Genomic DNA, 17,638 nt, shown 5'->3' with positions numbered 1-17,638 from the left:
CGACATACCAAACACATGTCCGGCATGTGAAGGGACCCCGCACGACACTAACCACCTCTTCACATGCCCCCTCAATCAGACTCATCTAACCCCTCTCTCCCTCTGGACCCAACCTGTCGAAACAGCATGTTTCCTGGGCCTACCCCTAGATGAGCTAGACGAAGATGACAGATGATATACCTACACTGACAGGGCTAACTACGCTATTAAAAACAACAACAACAACATTCGGACCATTTACATATATTACTTAGTATACTAGAGAAAATATTGTTAACTTCTTTAAGGTCTTTTATTTTTGAGAAAATCAAAACGTCGTCTGCGTATGTGAAATGTTCTACAAGTGAGTTAGAGGTAATGATTGAACTGATTTCGTTAAATGCTATTGTGAACAACGTCACCGAAAGCGGTGAGCCTTGGGGAATACCATTTGTTAGTTTATAAGTCTGCGATCTGTAGTTCCTCACGCTGACTGAGAGTTTCCGATTGTTTAAGAAGGTTTTAACGAAGTTAAATATTTTGGTGCCAACTTTCCAGCGTTTAAGTTGCCTGAGTACCACATGTATGCCAATCCTATCAAACGCTTTCTCAAAGTCTAACTTCAATACTGAGACATGATTACTTGATGCTAGAGCTGTGTTAGAAAAATGCTCAAAATATAAAAGCGATTCAATAACACCCACGCCTTTTTGGAAACCAAATTGGTGGAAAGAGATAAATCCGTTTATTTTTGCAAACCACATTATTCGTACCGCTATAATTTTTTCTAATATTTTGGATATACATGGAAGTAGGGATATTGCACGGAAGTTAGCAGTGAGGTTGGAAGGTTTATTTGGTTTTGGGATGGGGATAATTAAGGCTGATTTCCACGCTTGAGGGAAAACACCTGAAGTGAATATATCATTATAAAGATTTACTAGTCTATTCTTTAAGGCGTACGGTAGATTTTTCAATATTGTGTAGGAAATTTTATCTGCCCCAGGTGTTTTTCCTGACATTTTAAAAATTGTGGAGTCAAATTCGTAAGTTGAAATTGACATTTCAATTAAGGAGGCTTTGGGTGAAGGGGAAGAATTTGAATAACTGTAACGAATGAAGCGGTTTTTTTGAGTGTTGAATGTGGGATGAAAATTGTAATTATGTGAATAAGCTGACCAAGATTTGGCAAATAGTTCGGCGATATCTTGTGGAGAGTAAATAGGTTTTTGCCCATTGTATACGAATGGTATGTGAAAACGAGGGGAGGAACCAGTTAGCATTCTTATGTCAGACCAAATCTGTTTAGGATTAGAAGAAGGGGTGATATTGGACGTAATTTTTTCCAATGATTTTCTTTTAGCAGCCTTTAACTCTCTTCTGAACACTGCGTTTGCTTTTTTGAAGTTGATTAAATTAGATTCATTCATTGTTTTCTTATCGATTGTCCAAAACCTTTGTTTTTTATTTCTCAAAGAGGTAAGCAAGTTAGACCAATAAGGTAACTTTGCGGAAAATTTTTTAGTGCTTGTTTGTGGTATTGATATGTGGGCAGAAGAACGGATTATTGATTTAATATTAGCTGCTTCCCTGTTGATGTTGTGTGATACTGGTTTTTTATTCGTTAAATCAACAGAAATGCTTTGGAACCTAACCCAGTCTGCCTTATCTGTAATAAACTTTGATACTGGCTTGACTTCGTACCACTTTGGAATAGAAATAGACGTTATCAGAGGAAAGTGATCGCTGCCATGTAGTTCGCTTAAAGTGCGAGAGGAAAATTTGGGAGAAATGGATGCGGAAACAAGGATTACATCAGGATGGGTGAAAGATTTGTGGGTTGAAAAGTGCGTTGGTTGGCCATCGTTTAAAACAATAAGATTTTGAGATAAAATGAGGTCTTCAATGGTTTTTCCTCTACCATTAGTGGTTTTAGAGCCCCATAAAGGACTCCAAGCATTTAAGTCTCCCAAGACTACTAATGGGGTTGATATATTAATTAAATCAATTAACTCCTTGCAGTTAAAGTTTTGATGGGGAGGGATGTAGCAATTAAGAATGGTAATTTTGAAGCCAATGTCTATTTGTATAGCTAAACATGATATATTAGAGTTAATAGTTATTAATTTATGGTTAATTGTTCTTCTAATGAAGAATGCAATACCTTGCTTACAACTGGTGTTCTGAGGGAAATTATGAAAGTAGCTGATGTATTTATTTGGAGGGTATGCAGTTTTATTAAATGGAATGTGAGTTTCTTGTAATGCGATTATTTCTGGTTGGAATTCGTAAATTAAGATATTTAGGTCGACGTAGTTATTAAAAAGACCATTTATGTTCCACTGTAATATTCGCATCACTTACTCTATGTTATGTGAATGGATTTCATTGCTATAGACAGATAAAGGAAGGGAAGGTGAAGAATTGTCGAAGGAAGAGAGCTGTCAGAGTAAGGAAGTAATCTTGGTATTAGTAGTGTAGTTATCAACTGCATTAATAGCTGCGAGATCAATAGTTCTATCGGTGTTTTCATTGTTTTCTTTCGCGTTTATGTTACAGGTGCTGATATTATCGTTGTTGCTGCTAGAGGAGAGGAAACCGGTTTCTAGGTGAATATTATAATTGTTGTTGGAGGATAAGGTTGATGTTGACTTGAATGATGTAGTTGGTGTGTTTGGAATATTTTCGTTGGAAGAGTTTCTCTTAAGTATCTTTTCATTACTGTTATGAGTAGAGTTATTTTGGAGATTGCTAGTGCTAATTTCGTTGTTGGGATTTATTTGTTGGTTGTAAGTTGAGTTTTTTATTGCTGTTGAAAAGGAGAGGGAAAGCTCATTAAGAGCAGGAGGAATTTGCATTCGATGTATTTTTATTGCTTCACGCATGCTACACTTCTTGTCCGTTTTAATGACAATTATTTGTTTCATTTGCACATATTTCGGGCATGTTCTATTAGAGGCAGCATGGTTGCCCGAACAATTTACACAGAGAGTACGGGAGCAGGGCGAGGGGGTGTGAGGGGGGAGAGCGCATGTGTCGCAAACAGGTGTATTATTGCAGCGCTTGGTGGTATGGCCAAGAATTTGACAATTTCGGCACCTCATTGGGTTGGGGTAATACGGCCTTACCTTGGTGGTATACCAGGAGACCTCAACTTTTTCTGGTAATGTGTATAAATCGAATGTAAGTAAAACAACACCACTGGCAATAGTTTGACCTTCAATATGTTTGCCAAATTTATACGCTGAAACTACCCCTTGATCGCTCATATTCTCAACTATCTCAGCCTCAGGAATGTCGTTGAGACAAGGTGCAAATATTGTACCCTTGGAATGATTGAGGTTATGGTGCATTTCGAACTTTACATCGCAAATTCCAATAAGTTTAGTAGTAGGCAAAAATTTCTTCGCAACTGAAGCGTTCTTCACAAAAAGCAATAGGCTGCCATCTCTTAGGTTAGATATTTCAATGTTTTCTGAGGAAATATTCTTTAGAGCTTTGTGGACAGCAAAGCAAGAATATTTGTTTAGTGGTTTGTTGGAATTAATAGCACTTCCTACAATATATTTAGGGTTATCTTTCTTCACCGAAGGTAGAGCCGGAAATATTTCTTTTGTAATATTTTGTACTTTTTTTCGTTTTTGTTTTGGGACTTGAGGACAACAGGGCAAACCTGTTATCTCCAAGAGAAGGTCCCCCAGGGGACATTTTACCTTAAAACCTTATTAGAGCACCAGAAAAAATTGAACGTCTTATTAAGTTAAAGATAATGAGTAAAACAAATTTGAAACAAAGTTGAAAAAGAACGCGAATGAAACGCAAAAAAAAATCACCGATATCGCTACTAAACACAACCGTACGCTATGAATGTTAGTCGATGACTGATACATATATATATTAATGCTTGATTTTCAGTATGTTTGATTGTATGCATTTTGAGTTTACAGATTTGTATTTGCTGGGTGTATTTAGATTTCACTATATTATGAATATATGATGTATATATATACATACTAGCAAACCTGGCCCGCTTCGCTGGGCACACTAAAATAGAATATATATGGTTTAGCACAGAAAAGATATGGTTTTCATATTATTTATATCTTTATTCTTTATTCAAGCGCTTTGGCATAAACAATATTTTTTGTTTTTTTATTTGTTTTTGAGTAAATATTAAATATAAATTGAAAATCAGGAAAAAAGAAGATTGTTTTTAAATTTCAAACCAACGCAAATGAATAACTAAGAAGCAATCGTCTTTTTTCCTGATCATCCATGAATTTTTCGTTTCAATTTATATGTTTTATTAAGCATTGGAGCTTTTTTAACCATTACTCATTTATATTTTTCAAAAAAAAAAAAAACGAAAAATTTTTTTTTTCCACGAACACATAATTTCATTTGAACATTCGGATTTCACATTAAATTCTCAAATTTCGTAAGATATTATTCACTGTTCCAAAATCCACTCCAAAAAAATTCACAAAAGTTTTTACACTTTGCACTTACGTCTTCCCCTTATGGCATCCAAATCAGAAAGAAATATTGACACATTGTAACTCACACTGTCAATTTGACAGTTCAGTTCCGCCCCAAGCGTTAAAAAAGTAAACGACATTATGGCTGGTTCAAAAGAACGCTGTACCCGTTGCCAGTGTTCCGAATTACAACCAAACTTTACGAAACCCATTTTCAATACTTACTTAACAATGTGTGTAAGTTTGGTTTAATTCGGTGCAAAGACACGGCGGGTCCACGTTTTGGCATATATTTCGAGACCCTAGTCATCAATAGGTATGAAATTACCCCGTATTAAAGCACTTATCAACAGCTTTCATTTGATACCCATATTGTACATACACAACCAAAGGTTACCCGGGTCCACGTTTTGACCTATATCTCGAGACCCCAGTCACGGAGCGGCATGAAAAATACTCTGTACTAAAGCATTCACCAACAGCTTCAATTTGATGTCCATATTGTACAAACACATTATAGGTTCCACGTTTTGGTCTCTATCTCGAGACCCTAGTCACGGAGTGGCATGAAAAATACTCTGTACTAAAGCATTCACCAACAGCTTCAATTTGAGATCCATATTGTACAAACACATTCAAGGGTCCACGTTTTGGTCTCTATCTGGAGACTCCAGTCACGGAGCAGCATGAAAAATACTCTGTACTAAAGCATTCACCAACAGCTTCCATTTGATGTCCATATTGTACAAACACATTATAGGTTCCACGTTTTGGTCTCTATCTCGAGACCCTAGTCACGGAGCGGCATGAAAAATACTCTGTACTAAAGCATTCACCAACAGCTTCAATTTGAGATCCATATTGTACAAACACATTCTAGGGTTCACGTTCTGGTCTCTATCTCGAGACTCCAGTCACGGAGCAGCATGAAAAATACTCTGAACTAAAGCATTCACCAACAGCTTCCATTTGATATCCATTTGATACCCATATTGTACATACACATCCGAAGGTTACCCGGGTCCACGTTTTGACCTATATCTCGAGACCCCAGTCACGGAGCGGCATGAAAGATACTCTGTACTAAAGCATTCACCAACAGCTTCAATTTGATGTCCATATTGTACAAACACATTCTAGGTTCCACGTTTTGGTCTCTATCTCGAGACCCAAGTAACGGAGCGGCATGAAAAATACTCTGTACTAAAGCATTCACCAACAGCTTCAGTTTGAGATCCATATTGTACAAACACATCCGAAGGTTACCCGGGTCCACGTTTTGGTCTCTATCTCGAGACTCCAGTCTCGGAGTAGGATGAAAAATACTCTGAACTAAAGCATTCACCAACAGCTTCCATTTGATACCCATATTGTACATACACATCCGAAGGTTACCCGGGTCCATTTTTTGACCTATATCTCGAGCCCTATCCACCAATAGGTATCCAAACTATACGTAAACCATCTTCAATACTTTCTTAACAATGTGTGTAAGTTTGGTTTAATTCGGTGCAAAAACACGGCCGGTTAGCGAACACACACAAAAAGTTGACTTTATTTTATATATAAGATATATATTGTATGTATATTGCCGATTGGCGTTTGTTAAATAAATAAATAAATAAATATATTTAAAAAAAAAAGAAAAAAATAGCGAGGCAGGCGAAAATTTGAAATAAAAAATCGCACGATTTTTAATTCCAAATTTTCACTATATTATGAATATATGATATATTATATATATTATAAAATATATGCATATATATATTTAAAAAAAAAAGAAAAAAATAGCGCCGCATAAATAAATAAAATAACCGGATACTAGACCGTCTATGCTGTCCGCAGTATTTTTGCGTAGAACTCCTTTTCGCGTGGGCGGCCTTCGGCCGCGCTTAAAAAAATAACCCTCATCAGTCCAACTCCGGCTACGCAATCCACAGTATTTTTGCGTAGTACTCCTTCTCGCGTGGGCGGCCTTCGGCCGCGCTTCAAAAAATTGACCCTCATCAGTCCAACTGCGGCTACGCAATCCACAGTATTTTTGCGTAGAACTCCTTTTCGCGTTGGCCCGTCTCCGTTACACATAGGAGTTTTACGTGAAGCTGAACTGTATTTCGAAAATCATATCGATATTGTATTTATATATACCGGGTGCTTCAAAAAAATGTATACACACTTTGAACTTCCATAGAAAATTTATTTACCGGTCTACAAAGTTAAATTTCAGGAAAATAGAAAGCTGAAAGTCCAATGTAAATGAAACATAAATAACAAATGTTAGGTTAGGTTAGGTGAAGTGGCTGTCATACGACGCACCTAGGCCAGTTAGAGGCCCCTTGTGATACCACCGGAACTGTCCTACCCTACTCAACTTGGTCCTCTCTAAACCATTGTGTGGCCTTTAAAAAGCTAGCTATGCTAGATAGTTTGAGATTTGCAACCTCTGCAATGCTGTCCAGAAAAGGGAAACCGAGCAATCTCCACCGCCTACTACACAGAGCCATGCACCCGCATAGTAGGTGTTCCATTGTCTCTACCTCCTCTATATCTTGACAGCTTCTACAGTAGTCATTAGATGGTGCCCCTAATCTACTGGCATGTCTTCCTATTAGACAGTGCCCAGATAGGACACCTACTACAATCCTTAGATCCCTCCTCTTAGTGCGACCCATGTTCCATTCGGGCCACGCTAGCCTACTTATAGCGCAGGTGTTTAACTGCCTCCAGTTGGAGTTAGCAGCACTGATGGTGTATCTGTCTATCAAAAGTTTACATGTTGCCAAGGGCATAGGTATGTCGAGCCTGTCCTGACTAATTTGGAGCGAGGAGCCTAATCTAGCTAACTCATCTGCCTTACAGTTACCTGTAATGTTACTGTGTCCCGGCACCCAGAGTAGATTAATAGAAAAGTACTGTGTAAGTGTTGTTAATAATTTGTAACACTCCTTCTTCCTTTAGACGAGTGTTTGCTTGATAGAAGCGATTTCAGGGCTGCCTGACTATCGGAGTAAATGAAGATATCTCTAACAGTGACTACGCTTTTATTTAGCATTAAAAGGCTTTCTGAGATTGCCATGATTTCGGCCTGGAATACGCTACAATGATCAGGCAAGCGAAAGGATAAATTGGCGAAAATAGTTTCCGAATAAACACCACCTCCCACTTGATCATTGAGTTTTGAGCCGTCCGTATATATACTAACCCCGTTTTCGTTGTTTGTTAACCCATTCACCCAGTCCTCTCTGGATGGAAAATGGACTGTATAAGGCCTGTCTAGGTATGTATTCACCGAGTCACAAAAGTCGGTGGTGATAGGAATACCTGGAAACATCCCAAGTATGCGCGAGTGTCCCCAATTGTTTGTCTTGAGCATCGATGATTCCCTCAATCTTAGAGCCGCTTTGGCGGCCAGTTGTCTACAATATAGGTCAATTGGTAGTAGATGCAACATAACGCTTAGAGCCGAAGTTGGCGTTGTTTTGAGCGCCCCAGTAATACTGAGGCTTGCCGCCCTCTGAATACTATCTAGTTGCTTAATGGAAGATTTCTTATCAAGGGATGGCCACCAGACCAGGACTCCGTAGGTCATAATTGGTCTGACAATGGCCGTATATAGCCAGTGAACTATTTTGGGGGCTAATCCCCATTTTAAGCCTACAGTTCTCTTACAGGAATAAAGCGCCGTAGCAGCCTTCTTTATTCTTTCCTGAACATTCAGCTTCCATGAAAGTTTCCTGTCAAGGGTTAAACCTAAGTACCTGGCCTTTTCACCGACCAGCAAAAGAGTTCCGTTGAGTGTCAGAGGCCGACAGTCGGGAATTTTATATTTCCTTGTAAACAACACTAGTTCCGTTTTGGCCGCATTCAGGCTCAAACCACATGTTTTGGCCCAAGTATCCACATATTTTAAGGTTCTTTGCATTAGACTGCAGAGGGTGTCTGGAAACTTCCCCCTTATTAGTATAGCAACATCGTCCGCGTAGGCCACAACCTTAATTCTCCTCTCCTCCAGATCCAACAACAACTTGTTCATTGCTAGATTCCACAGAAGAGGAGAAAGTACCCCGCCTTGAGGAGTACCTCTACAGACAGATCTGCGTATCACCGAAGAGCCCAACGTCGAATTCACGAACCTGCTCGTAAGCAACTGCTCAATGAAATTCACAAAGGTTCCGGAAATGCGCAGGTCTGACAGCGTGTTCGTTATGACCTTAGGCAGGATATTGTTAAAAGCTCCTTCGATATCTAAAAAGGCTGCCAGTGAATAATCTTTAACTTCAAATGAGTTTTCAATTGATGTGACCAGTGAGTTTAGGGCCGTCTCTGTAGATTTTCCTTTACAGTAGGCATGTTGGGATTGGGACATACGTGATTGGGGTATGCTGTTCCTGATAACCGAGTCAATCAGCTTTTCTAATGTTTTCAGTAGAAAAGATGATAGACTAATCGGTCTGAAGTCCTTAGGTTTGGTATGCGAGCTTCTACCTGCCTTTGGGATAAAGATGACCTTAACCTCCCTCCATGCTGAGGGAATGTGATTTAACTGAAGAGTACTTTTGAAAATGGTAACTAACCACCTTGTGATATGAGCCAGAGGCTGCTGAAGTTGTGCCGGTATTATCCCATCTGGGCCTGGCGATTTATACGGCTTAAAATTTTCTATAGCCCAAGTAATATTAGTTCCATTGATTATGTCTGAGATATCCGAGCTGATCTCAAATTCTGATACTCTGGGGTTGCAAGTTCGGGTAGGACCCGAGTTATAGACTTCAGAGTTCCCCGGAAAGTGGGTATCTAATAGTAAACTTAGCGACTCCTTGGTAGAAGTCGTCCAGCCGTTGTCTGGCTTCTGTAAAAAGCCAATAGATGTCGTTGATCTAGCCAAGACCTTTCTTAAGCGAGAAGCTTCCGCTGTAGTTTCTATATCCTCACAGAACGACCTCCATGAAGATCTTTTTGCTTTCCTCAACTCTTTTTTATAGACTTTGAGTTGCTCATAATAGAAGTCCCAATCGTCAAACAATAACAACACAATAACAAATGTTAATACTGTTCAAATTGGTGACCTGCAGCATCAATACATTTTTGAGTACGAGTCACCACAGATTCTGTACATCGTATCAAAACGTTGATGACTCATCACTTGTAGCTGTTCGAGGCCGACCTGAATGACCTTTATGCACATCACACACTGTTCCATGAACTTCGAATTTGTCTCGTATGCGTGTAATTGTTAATCTTGAAGGTGGTTCTGTATCATACTCCCTTCTCCACTGTCTTTGAACTTCATTTACATTCTCAAACTTCCAGTACCACTTAATAACCTGCTTACGTTCTTCAAAACTCAAACGTACGTCCCCCATGTTGATATTACAAATTCCAACTGATAATATAACATAGAGGGACGATTATGCTGGCACCTGGCGAAGAAATATAACATTAGCCTTGTAGAGCGGGAAAACTACAATAGTTCAAAGTGTGTATACATTTTTTTGAAGCACCCGGTATTTATGAACTCAATATATACACCTTAGAGGTTGTAAACCCCCATTCCCTCATTATTCTAACAAAAAAGAGTGTGTGGAAATTATGTTCCTATGTTGCTTCGTTTTCAATCTCATTCTATTTTTTTATTATTTTTTGCTTCTGGCAGCACTCCATTCAGCCTTGCTTTTCAGTTATTGTAAATTTAGCTGGTGCGTCAAGTGTTTGCAAGTTATAAATGCAATTTAAATTGTTAATTTGTGGTACATATCAATAAAAAGAGTTAAAAACGTGTGTGTATGTTAATGTAGTTTGAATATTTATTAAAATAAATGTGATAAGTGCACTTATTATATCAAAATTTGGTGAAGGTAAAAGACAAATTTTATCAACAAATAACTTAAAAACTATTATTAACTGAATAGTGTTGGTGCTAGTTTTAGCAAAATAAGCACGAAATCAACATCTCCTGTGAATTTCATTGGAAAATTCGTAATATTTCTCTCAAAACAAGTGAGGGGGTAGTGCATGGAGTCGGAGCCCAAATTTTATTTTATAAGATTTTTTTTGTTTTCTGTAACATGTATATATATGCATATTTTAAAATAAAAAAGCGACGCAGGCAAAAATGTGGAATAAAACATCGCGCGATTTTCACTTTTTATAAAAATATAATTTCATCGCGATTTTTCAGTCCAAATTTTCACTATTTTTGAAAATAATATTTTATTGATTCATCGCGCCATTTTGTATTCCAAATTTTCACTTTTGATGAAAATATAATTTCATCGCTATTTTTTTATTCCAAAACTTCACTATTTTTAAAAATAATGATTTATCGATTCATGGAGCGAACCTGAAGGTGGTATTCGTTGCTGTTAGTTGTAGTTGTAAGACTGTTGGTAGCAGGTAGAGCATGACATTCAATGCCTTTGCTGCGCACGGGGGCTCCAGTTATACATGCGCAGGATGCTCGTTGTACGCTTGTAAGCCGCCTAGCCTTGTTCTGTTTTTTTAATGCAAGATACCATACCAATGCTCCGATATACATATATATATAATTGGCGCGTACTGCTTTTTGGGTGTTTGGCCGAGCTCCACCTCCTATTTGTGGCGTGCGTTTTGATGTTGTTCCACAAATGGAGGGACCTACAGTTTTAAGCCGACACCGAACGGCAGATATGTTTTTATGAGGACCTTTTCTCGTGGCAGAAATACACTCGTAGGTTTGCCATTGCCTGCCGAGGGGCGACCGCTAATCGAAAAATCTTTTTTCTTAATTCTGTTACTTCACCGAGATTCGAACCAATGTTCTCTCTCTGAAATCCGAACGGTAGCCTCGCACCAACCTATTCGGCTACGGCGGCCGCTAATAGTAGAAGTAAATAAACAAGTTGCTAGAATCACGACGTCATCAGCGCAGGCGACTACCTTCACTCCCATGGCAGCCGGTTCTACGTGACCGGAATGACTCGGGCTTTTCCCGACCAAGGGCTGCCGCCCCAGTAAACTCTGTCTAGTGAACAGTCTATCATCCCACCCTTTATGTCACAGGAGCAACTTCTCGCAGCAATTTTCCTCCAAATAATTCTCCTCAGGGCTGGTATTGAATACAAGCCTGGGCCAGAAGTATTCTATTGCTGCGTATGCCATAAACGGCTCCACCCGAACTCCACCTGGGTTAGGTGCAACAAGTGCAACGGGTGGAGCCACCTAAAGACCTGTTCAGGCCTTAAGTCTCATAGCGAGTGGTCCACATGGACCAGCACACCAAGCTGAACACTAGGTCCTCCCTGATCCCCAGGGATGGCTATAACGTGCACAGGCACGATCGCGAGCGAGACAATGATGGTGGCCTAGCGTACATAGTCCACCACACAGTGCAGTATCGTCTCATCGATGAAGGCATCGATCGCAGGGACTGCACCTTAGAATGTCAAGGTATAGCTGTCCAGTCAGGCGATGCCGAGCTCGAAATTTATAATATCTACATACCTCCTGCCACCTGCTGCCCGTGTTATGCACTCGACGGAAACCATGCTGATGTGGTAAAGAGTGGGAGTAGGAGGGCTGCAATTGTCTTCACTACTGGGGAAAGGAGAGTTATCAGGCGATAAGAATCACCCTGGTTGGCGGGTTTCCCAGGTTTCAGTAGTGGGGCAACTCTCCCTGCTTTCCACTTATCAGGGATGATGATGAGACAGATTGAAGACCCTTGTGAGAAATCCTACTCCCAATGGTCCCAGGTGTTCCAGCATCAGTATGTTTAGTTCATCAGGGCCAATGGAGTTAGATGACTTGATTTTGTTGAGGGCCCCCTGAACCCTATCGCAGGAGAAAGTAACAGGCACACTGTCGTTCGTTATGTCCCTGATCCTTCCAGCAGGGATGAAGCGGGCCGCAGCACCTGTGAGCACTTTGTGGAATGCGCGTTCGCCTACGCGCTCATCAGTGGGGATGGGAATAGCGGCAAAGGTGTCTTCGGTGAATATCGCGAAGCCGGCCCAATTAGCTTTGTTAAAATTAATATAGGATGGGTGATTCGTGGAAACAAGGTCGGCAGGTTTCTCAATCGAGACGATAATGGGCAAGTGGTCTGAGGCAACCGATAGCATTGATCGTCAGGTTATGCTATTTATCAGACCAGCGCTAGCTATCGTTATACCAGGCGATCTGCTGCAACTTCCCACTACCCTAGTGGAGGACTCGTTCTTGTTGTTGTAGCAGTATCTTCGCCCTGTCAGTGTAGTGTAATCACCGGTCGTCTTCGTCTAGCTCATCTAACGGTAGGCCCAGGAAGCTAGCTGTTTCGACGGGTTGGGTCCAGAGGTTAGTGTTGTGCGGGGTGCCTTCACATGCCGGACATATGTTTAGTATGTCGGGGTCGATTCTGGATAAGTAGGAGTTTAACCTGCTACAGTATCCAGAGCGTAATTGTGCCGAGGATACGCGGGACTCTCGGGGAAGTTGGAGCTCTTCGTCTGCAATAGGTGGTGGTTGGACTCCGATAACGGCATTCGGGGGTCGGGAGCTTAAGAAGGTGGTAAGGGTCTCCCGATGAATGTCGTTTATGGCCTGTCTGTACACTGTCTGATCCTGGAGTGGTCTGTCTGTTTTGTCCTGAATCTCGTCCACGTAGATGAGGAAGTGTCTCCTGATGTGCCTGGGAGCTGGCTCAGGCTCAAGCAGGTGTCTGCATGGGTGAGGCCTACGGTGACAACCTAGCAGAAACCGCTTGCTGAGCAGTTTGTTATGCTTCCTCACAGGTAGCATATGAGCCTCGTCATGCAGGTGTTGTATTGGTGACATCAGAAGACATCCTGTCGCGGCCCTTATTGCAGTATTTTGGCCGGTCTGGAGCTTCGTCCACTGCGTATCACTGGTTCCAGGCGACCAGACAGGCGCACCATAGTTAAGAACCGGTCGGCCTATTGCTTTGAAAGTCGACCGCAACATTTCTTTGTCTTTGCCCCAAGTGCTGCCGGCGAGCGACTTGAGGACCTTGTTGCGATTCTGTATTTTAATTGGTAATAGCGGTTGTGTGCGCGGAGAAGGAGAGCAAGCTGTCAAAGGTGATTCCCAAAATTCTGAGGTTATTTACCGTCGGTATTGGGGTACCATCGACGTGTACCTGAAGTGGCAGCTTGACCTCCTTTGTCCAGGTAGTAAAAAGGGTCGCCGTGGATTTAGTGGGAGAAAGTTTTAGGTTTCTCGCAGTGAAGAAGCGAGAAAGGCGGGCGAGGTAGTCGTTTACTTTGGTGCATAGGCCATCAATGTCATAGCTCGACGCCGTTATCGTGCAGTCGTCGGCGTATGAGACTAGTGACACTCCCTCTGGTGGCTGGGGGAGTTTCGAAATGTAGAAATTAAAAAGCAAGTGTGTAGGGACACCACCCTACGGTACTCCTTGCTTTATTTTTCTCTGTTTTGAAGTTTGGTCTCGAAATATCACCGACGAGTGACGACCACTCAGGTAGTTCGCGGTCCACCTCTTCAGCCCTGGCGGGAGTGTCGACTGTACAATGTCATCTAGTAGCGTGGCGTGGTTGTCTCTATTGAAAGCCTTTTGTCGGTCCAACGCTACTAGGACAGTCGTCTCGCAGGGGCGGTTTTGGTTTAGTCCACGGTTTAGTCCTGGGTGTTTATGACGGTGAGTGCCGTGGTGGTGCTGTGCACTCTTCGGAAACCATGCTGGTGTGAGGCTGGAGTCAGGTGTTTTTGAGGAGTGGGAGTAGAAGGGCTTCAAGCGTCTTCACTACTGGGGAAAGGAGAGTTATCGAACGATAAGACTCCCCTTGGTTGGCGGGTTTCCCAGGCTTCAGCAGTGGGACCACTCTCACTAATTTCAACCTATTAGGAATGACGAGAGTGGCCATAGACAGGTTAAAGACCTTGGTAAGATATTCCACTCCCAATGGACCCAGCTTTTTCAACATCAGCATGTTTAGTAAGTCAGGGCCTATGGCTTTGGATGGTTCCATGTGTTTGATGGCCCCCTGAACCCCGTCGCTGAAGAAAGCAAGTGGCGCACTGTTGTATGCCAGTTTGTGCAGCCGTCTGGTGGCACTACGTTTGGATCTGTCGGCCGGAGGATGCAGAATAAATTGCCGGCTAAAGTAGCTCGCGCATCTCTTCGGATCTGACGAGGCACGACCGTTGAAGGTGCTATCAACCTTGTTATTGTGCTTCGTCGGGTTCGACACGGACCTGCAGGGCTTCAAATGCTCTTCCCATTTGTTCCGCTTGTGTAGGGGTACCAGTTTTCGTATCTCGGAACTGAGATCCTTTATCCGAGGATCCCCAGGATCGGCCTGGTGTAGGCGATCACGCTCGTTCGCCAGAACAGCTGCTTCAGCTGGGAATTTGGGACGTTTGTCCCTGATCCTTCCAGCGGGTGTGTAGCGAGCAGCGGCAGCTGTGAGCACCTTGGGGAATGCACGTTCGCCTGCGTCCACATCGATGGGAATGGAGAGAGCGGCGAAGATGTCTTCAGTAAATTCCACGAATCTGGTCTAATCAGCTTTGTTAAAGTTGTCGTATGACCGGTGATCCGCGGAAACAAAATCGGCAGGTCTCTCGATCGAGACGATAATGGCCAAGTGGTCTGATGCAAGCCATAGCATAGGTCGCCAGGTTATGCTATTTATCAGACCTGCGCTAGCAATTGTGATGTCAGGCGAGCTGCTGCAATTGCCACTACCCTGGTAGGGGCGTAGTCGTTCACAGTGCTGAATGTGGAATCGTCAATGTGATCTGCCAATAGCTGTCCCCTACGATCATTTGGCAACCTTGAATGCCAAAGATCGTGATGCGCATTACCTACTACGGATCGGTTTTCACCTCTGATGAGCGCACCTATATCAGGGTGATACCCTGCCGAGCAGCAGGTGATAGGGGGTATGTATACATTATAAATTTCGAGCTCGGCATCGCGTGTCCGGACAGCTATACCTTGATATTCTAAGTTGCTGCCCCTGCGGTCGATGCCTTCATCAATAAGACGATGCTGCACTGTGTGGTGGACTATAAACGGTAGGGCACCACCATTGTCTCGCTCGCGATCGTGTCTGTGAACGTTATAGCCATCCCTGCTGATCAGAGAGAACCTAGCGTGCAGCAAATTTTGCTGTCGACTTTAAAGCAATAGGCCGACCGGTTCAAAACTATGTTGCGCCTGTCTGGTCGCCTGTAACCAGAGATTCGCAGTGGACGAAGCTTCAGACCTGCTAAAACACTGCATTAAGGACCGCGACAGGATGTCTTCTGATATCACCTATACAACACCTACATGATGAGGCCCTTATGCTGCCTGTTAAGGAGCATAACAAATTGCTCAGTAAGCAGTTTCTGCTAGCGTGTTGCAGCAGATCTCACCCATGCAGACACCTGCTCGAGCCTGAGCCACCTCGAAGGCACATCAGGAGGTATTTCCTCAACTACGCGGACGAGATCTTAGACAGAACAAACAGACATCTAATGGAACGGAACAGTTTACAGACAGGCCATAAACGACATTCATCGGGAGATTCTCACCACCTTCTTAAGCTCCCGACCTCCGAATGCCGTTATCGGAGTCCACCCACCATCAATCGCAAACGAAGAGCTTCAACTTGCCCGAGAGTCCCGCGTAACCTTGGCACAATTGCGCTCTGGTTATTGTAGGAGTTTAATCTCCTACTTATCCAGAATCGACCCCGACATGCGAAACATATGTCCAGCATGTGAAGGCAGCCCGCACGACACTAACCAGCTTCTCAACCTTCTCACATGCCCTATTAAACCCACTCATCTAACACTCCTCTCCCTCTGGACCCAACCCGTCGAAACAGCTAGTTTTCTGGACCTACCGTTAGATGGACTAGACAAAGACGACCGGTCATATACCCTACGCTGACGGTTGTTCTATTACTGTTAAAACAACAACAACAACAAAGCATGCCTCTATGGGTTAGTGAAGAAAATAAATGCGATAAATAAATTTCATCCAGAACACAATCAAATATTTTCCAATATGCATAAATAGTAACAAATTCCCAACTCAAATATTGCAAAATACCTGGGGATGATTCTAGACGCTAAGCTAAGATGGAACTCATAAATAAAGAAAAAGGAAATGGAATTGAAGTATAGAAATATATATTGTCTTATGGGGAAGGAATCAGCACTGGAGTCAGGTGTTTTTGAGGAGTGGGAGTAGAAGGGCTTCAAGCGTCTTCACTACTGGGGAAAGGAGAGTTATCGAACGATAAGACTCCCCTTGGTTGGCGGGTTTCCCAGGCTTCAGTAGTGAGACCACTCTCTTTAATTTCCACTTATCAGGAATGATGAAAGTGGCCATAGACAGGTTGAAGACCTTGGCGAGGAATTCTACTCCCAATGGACCCAGCTTTTTCAACATCAGCATGTTTAGTCCGTCAGGGCCAATGGCTTTGGATGGTTTCATATGTTTGATGGCCCCCTGAACCTCGTCGCTGGTGAAAGCAAGCGGTGCACTGTTGTATGGCAGTTTGTGTAACCGTCTGGTGGCACAACGTTTGGATCTGTCGACGGAGGATGCAGTATAAATTGCCGGCTAAAATAGCTCGCGCATCTCTTCGGATCCGACGAAGTACGCCCGTTGAAGGCGATATCCACCTTGTCGTTGTGCTTCGTCGGGTTCGACAGGGACCTTACGGTGGACCAGAGCTTGCTCACACCAGAGGTGAAGTTACAGGACTTCAGATGCTTTACCCATTTGGTCCGGTTGTGTTGGGTTACCAGTTGCCGTATCTCGGAATTGAGGTCCTTTATCCGAGGATCCCCGGCATCGATCTGGCGTAGGCGATCACGCTCGTTCGCCAGCACAGCTGCTTCAGCTGGGAAATTAGGACGTATGTCCCGGATCCTTCCAGCGGGTATAAAGCGAGCAGCGGCAGCTGTGATCGCCTTACGGAATGCGCGTTCGCCTACGCGCACATCGGTGGGAATGGGGAGAGTGGCGAAGATGTCCTCAGTAAATTCCGCGAATCTGGTCCAATCAGCTTTGTTAAAGTTGATGTATGACCGGTGATCCGCGGAAACAAAGTCGGCAGGTTTCTCGATCGAGATGATAATGGCCAAGTGGTCTGATGCAAGCGATAGCATAGGTCGCCAGGTTATGCTATTTATCAGACCTGCGCTAGCAATTGTTATGTCAGGCTGCTACAATTGCCCACTAC

At 42.8% G+C, this 17,638-nt stretch overlaps 1 protein-coding gene across 1 annotated transcript in view; it reads right to left on the bottom strand.

Annotated features, from left to right (window-relative positions):
- Positions 1-2,423: 2,423 nt before the first annotated feature.
- LOC129250462 (bromodomain-containing protein DDB_G0280777-like) overlaps positions 2,424-17,638 on the bottom strand; it is a 73,831-nt gene continuing 58,616 nt past the window's right edge. The window contains exon 3 of the mRNA XM_054890085.1: positions 2,424-2,788. Within this exon, the coding sequence (XP_054746060.1) occupies positions 2,424-2,788 (365 nt within the window). The remainder of the gene's footprint in view (positions 2,789-17,638) is intronic.

This window comes from Anastrepha obliqua, chromosome 6 (genome assembly GCF_027943255.1).
Source record: "Anastrepha obliqua isolate idAnaObli1 chromosome 6, idAnaObli1_1.0, whole genome shotgun sequence".
Classification (NCBI taxonomy): domain Eukaryota; kingdom Metazoa; phylum Arthropoda; class Insecta; order Diptera; family Tephritidae; genus Anastrepha; species Anastrepha obliqua.
The sequence above is the reverse complement of the archived record's forward strand: the minus strand, read 5'-3'. Positions and strand labels throughout refer to the sequence as shown.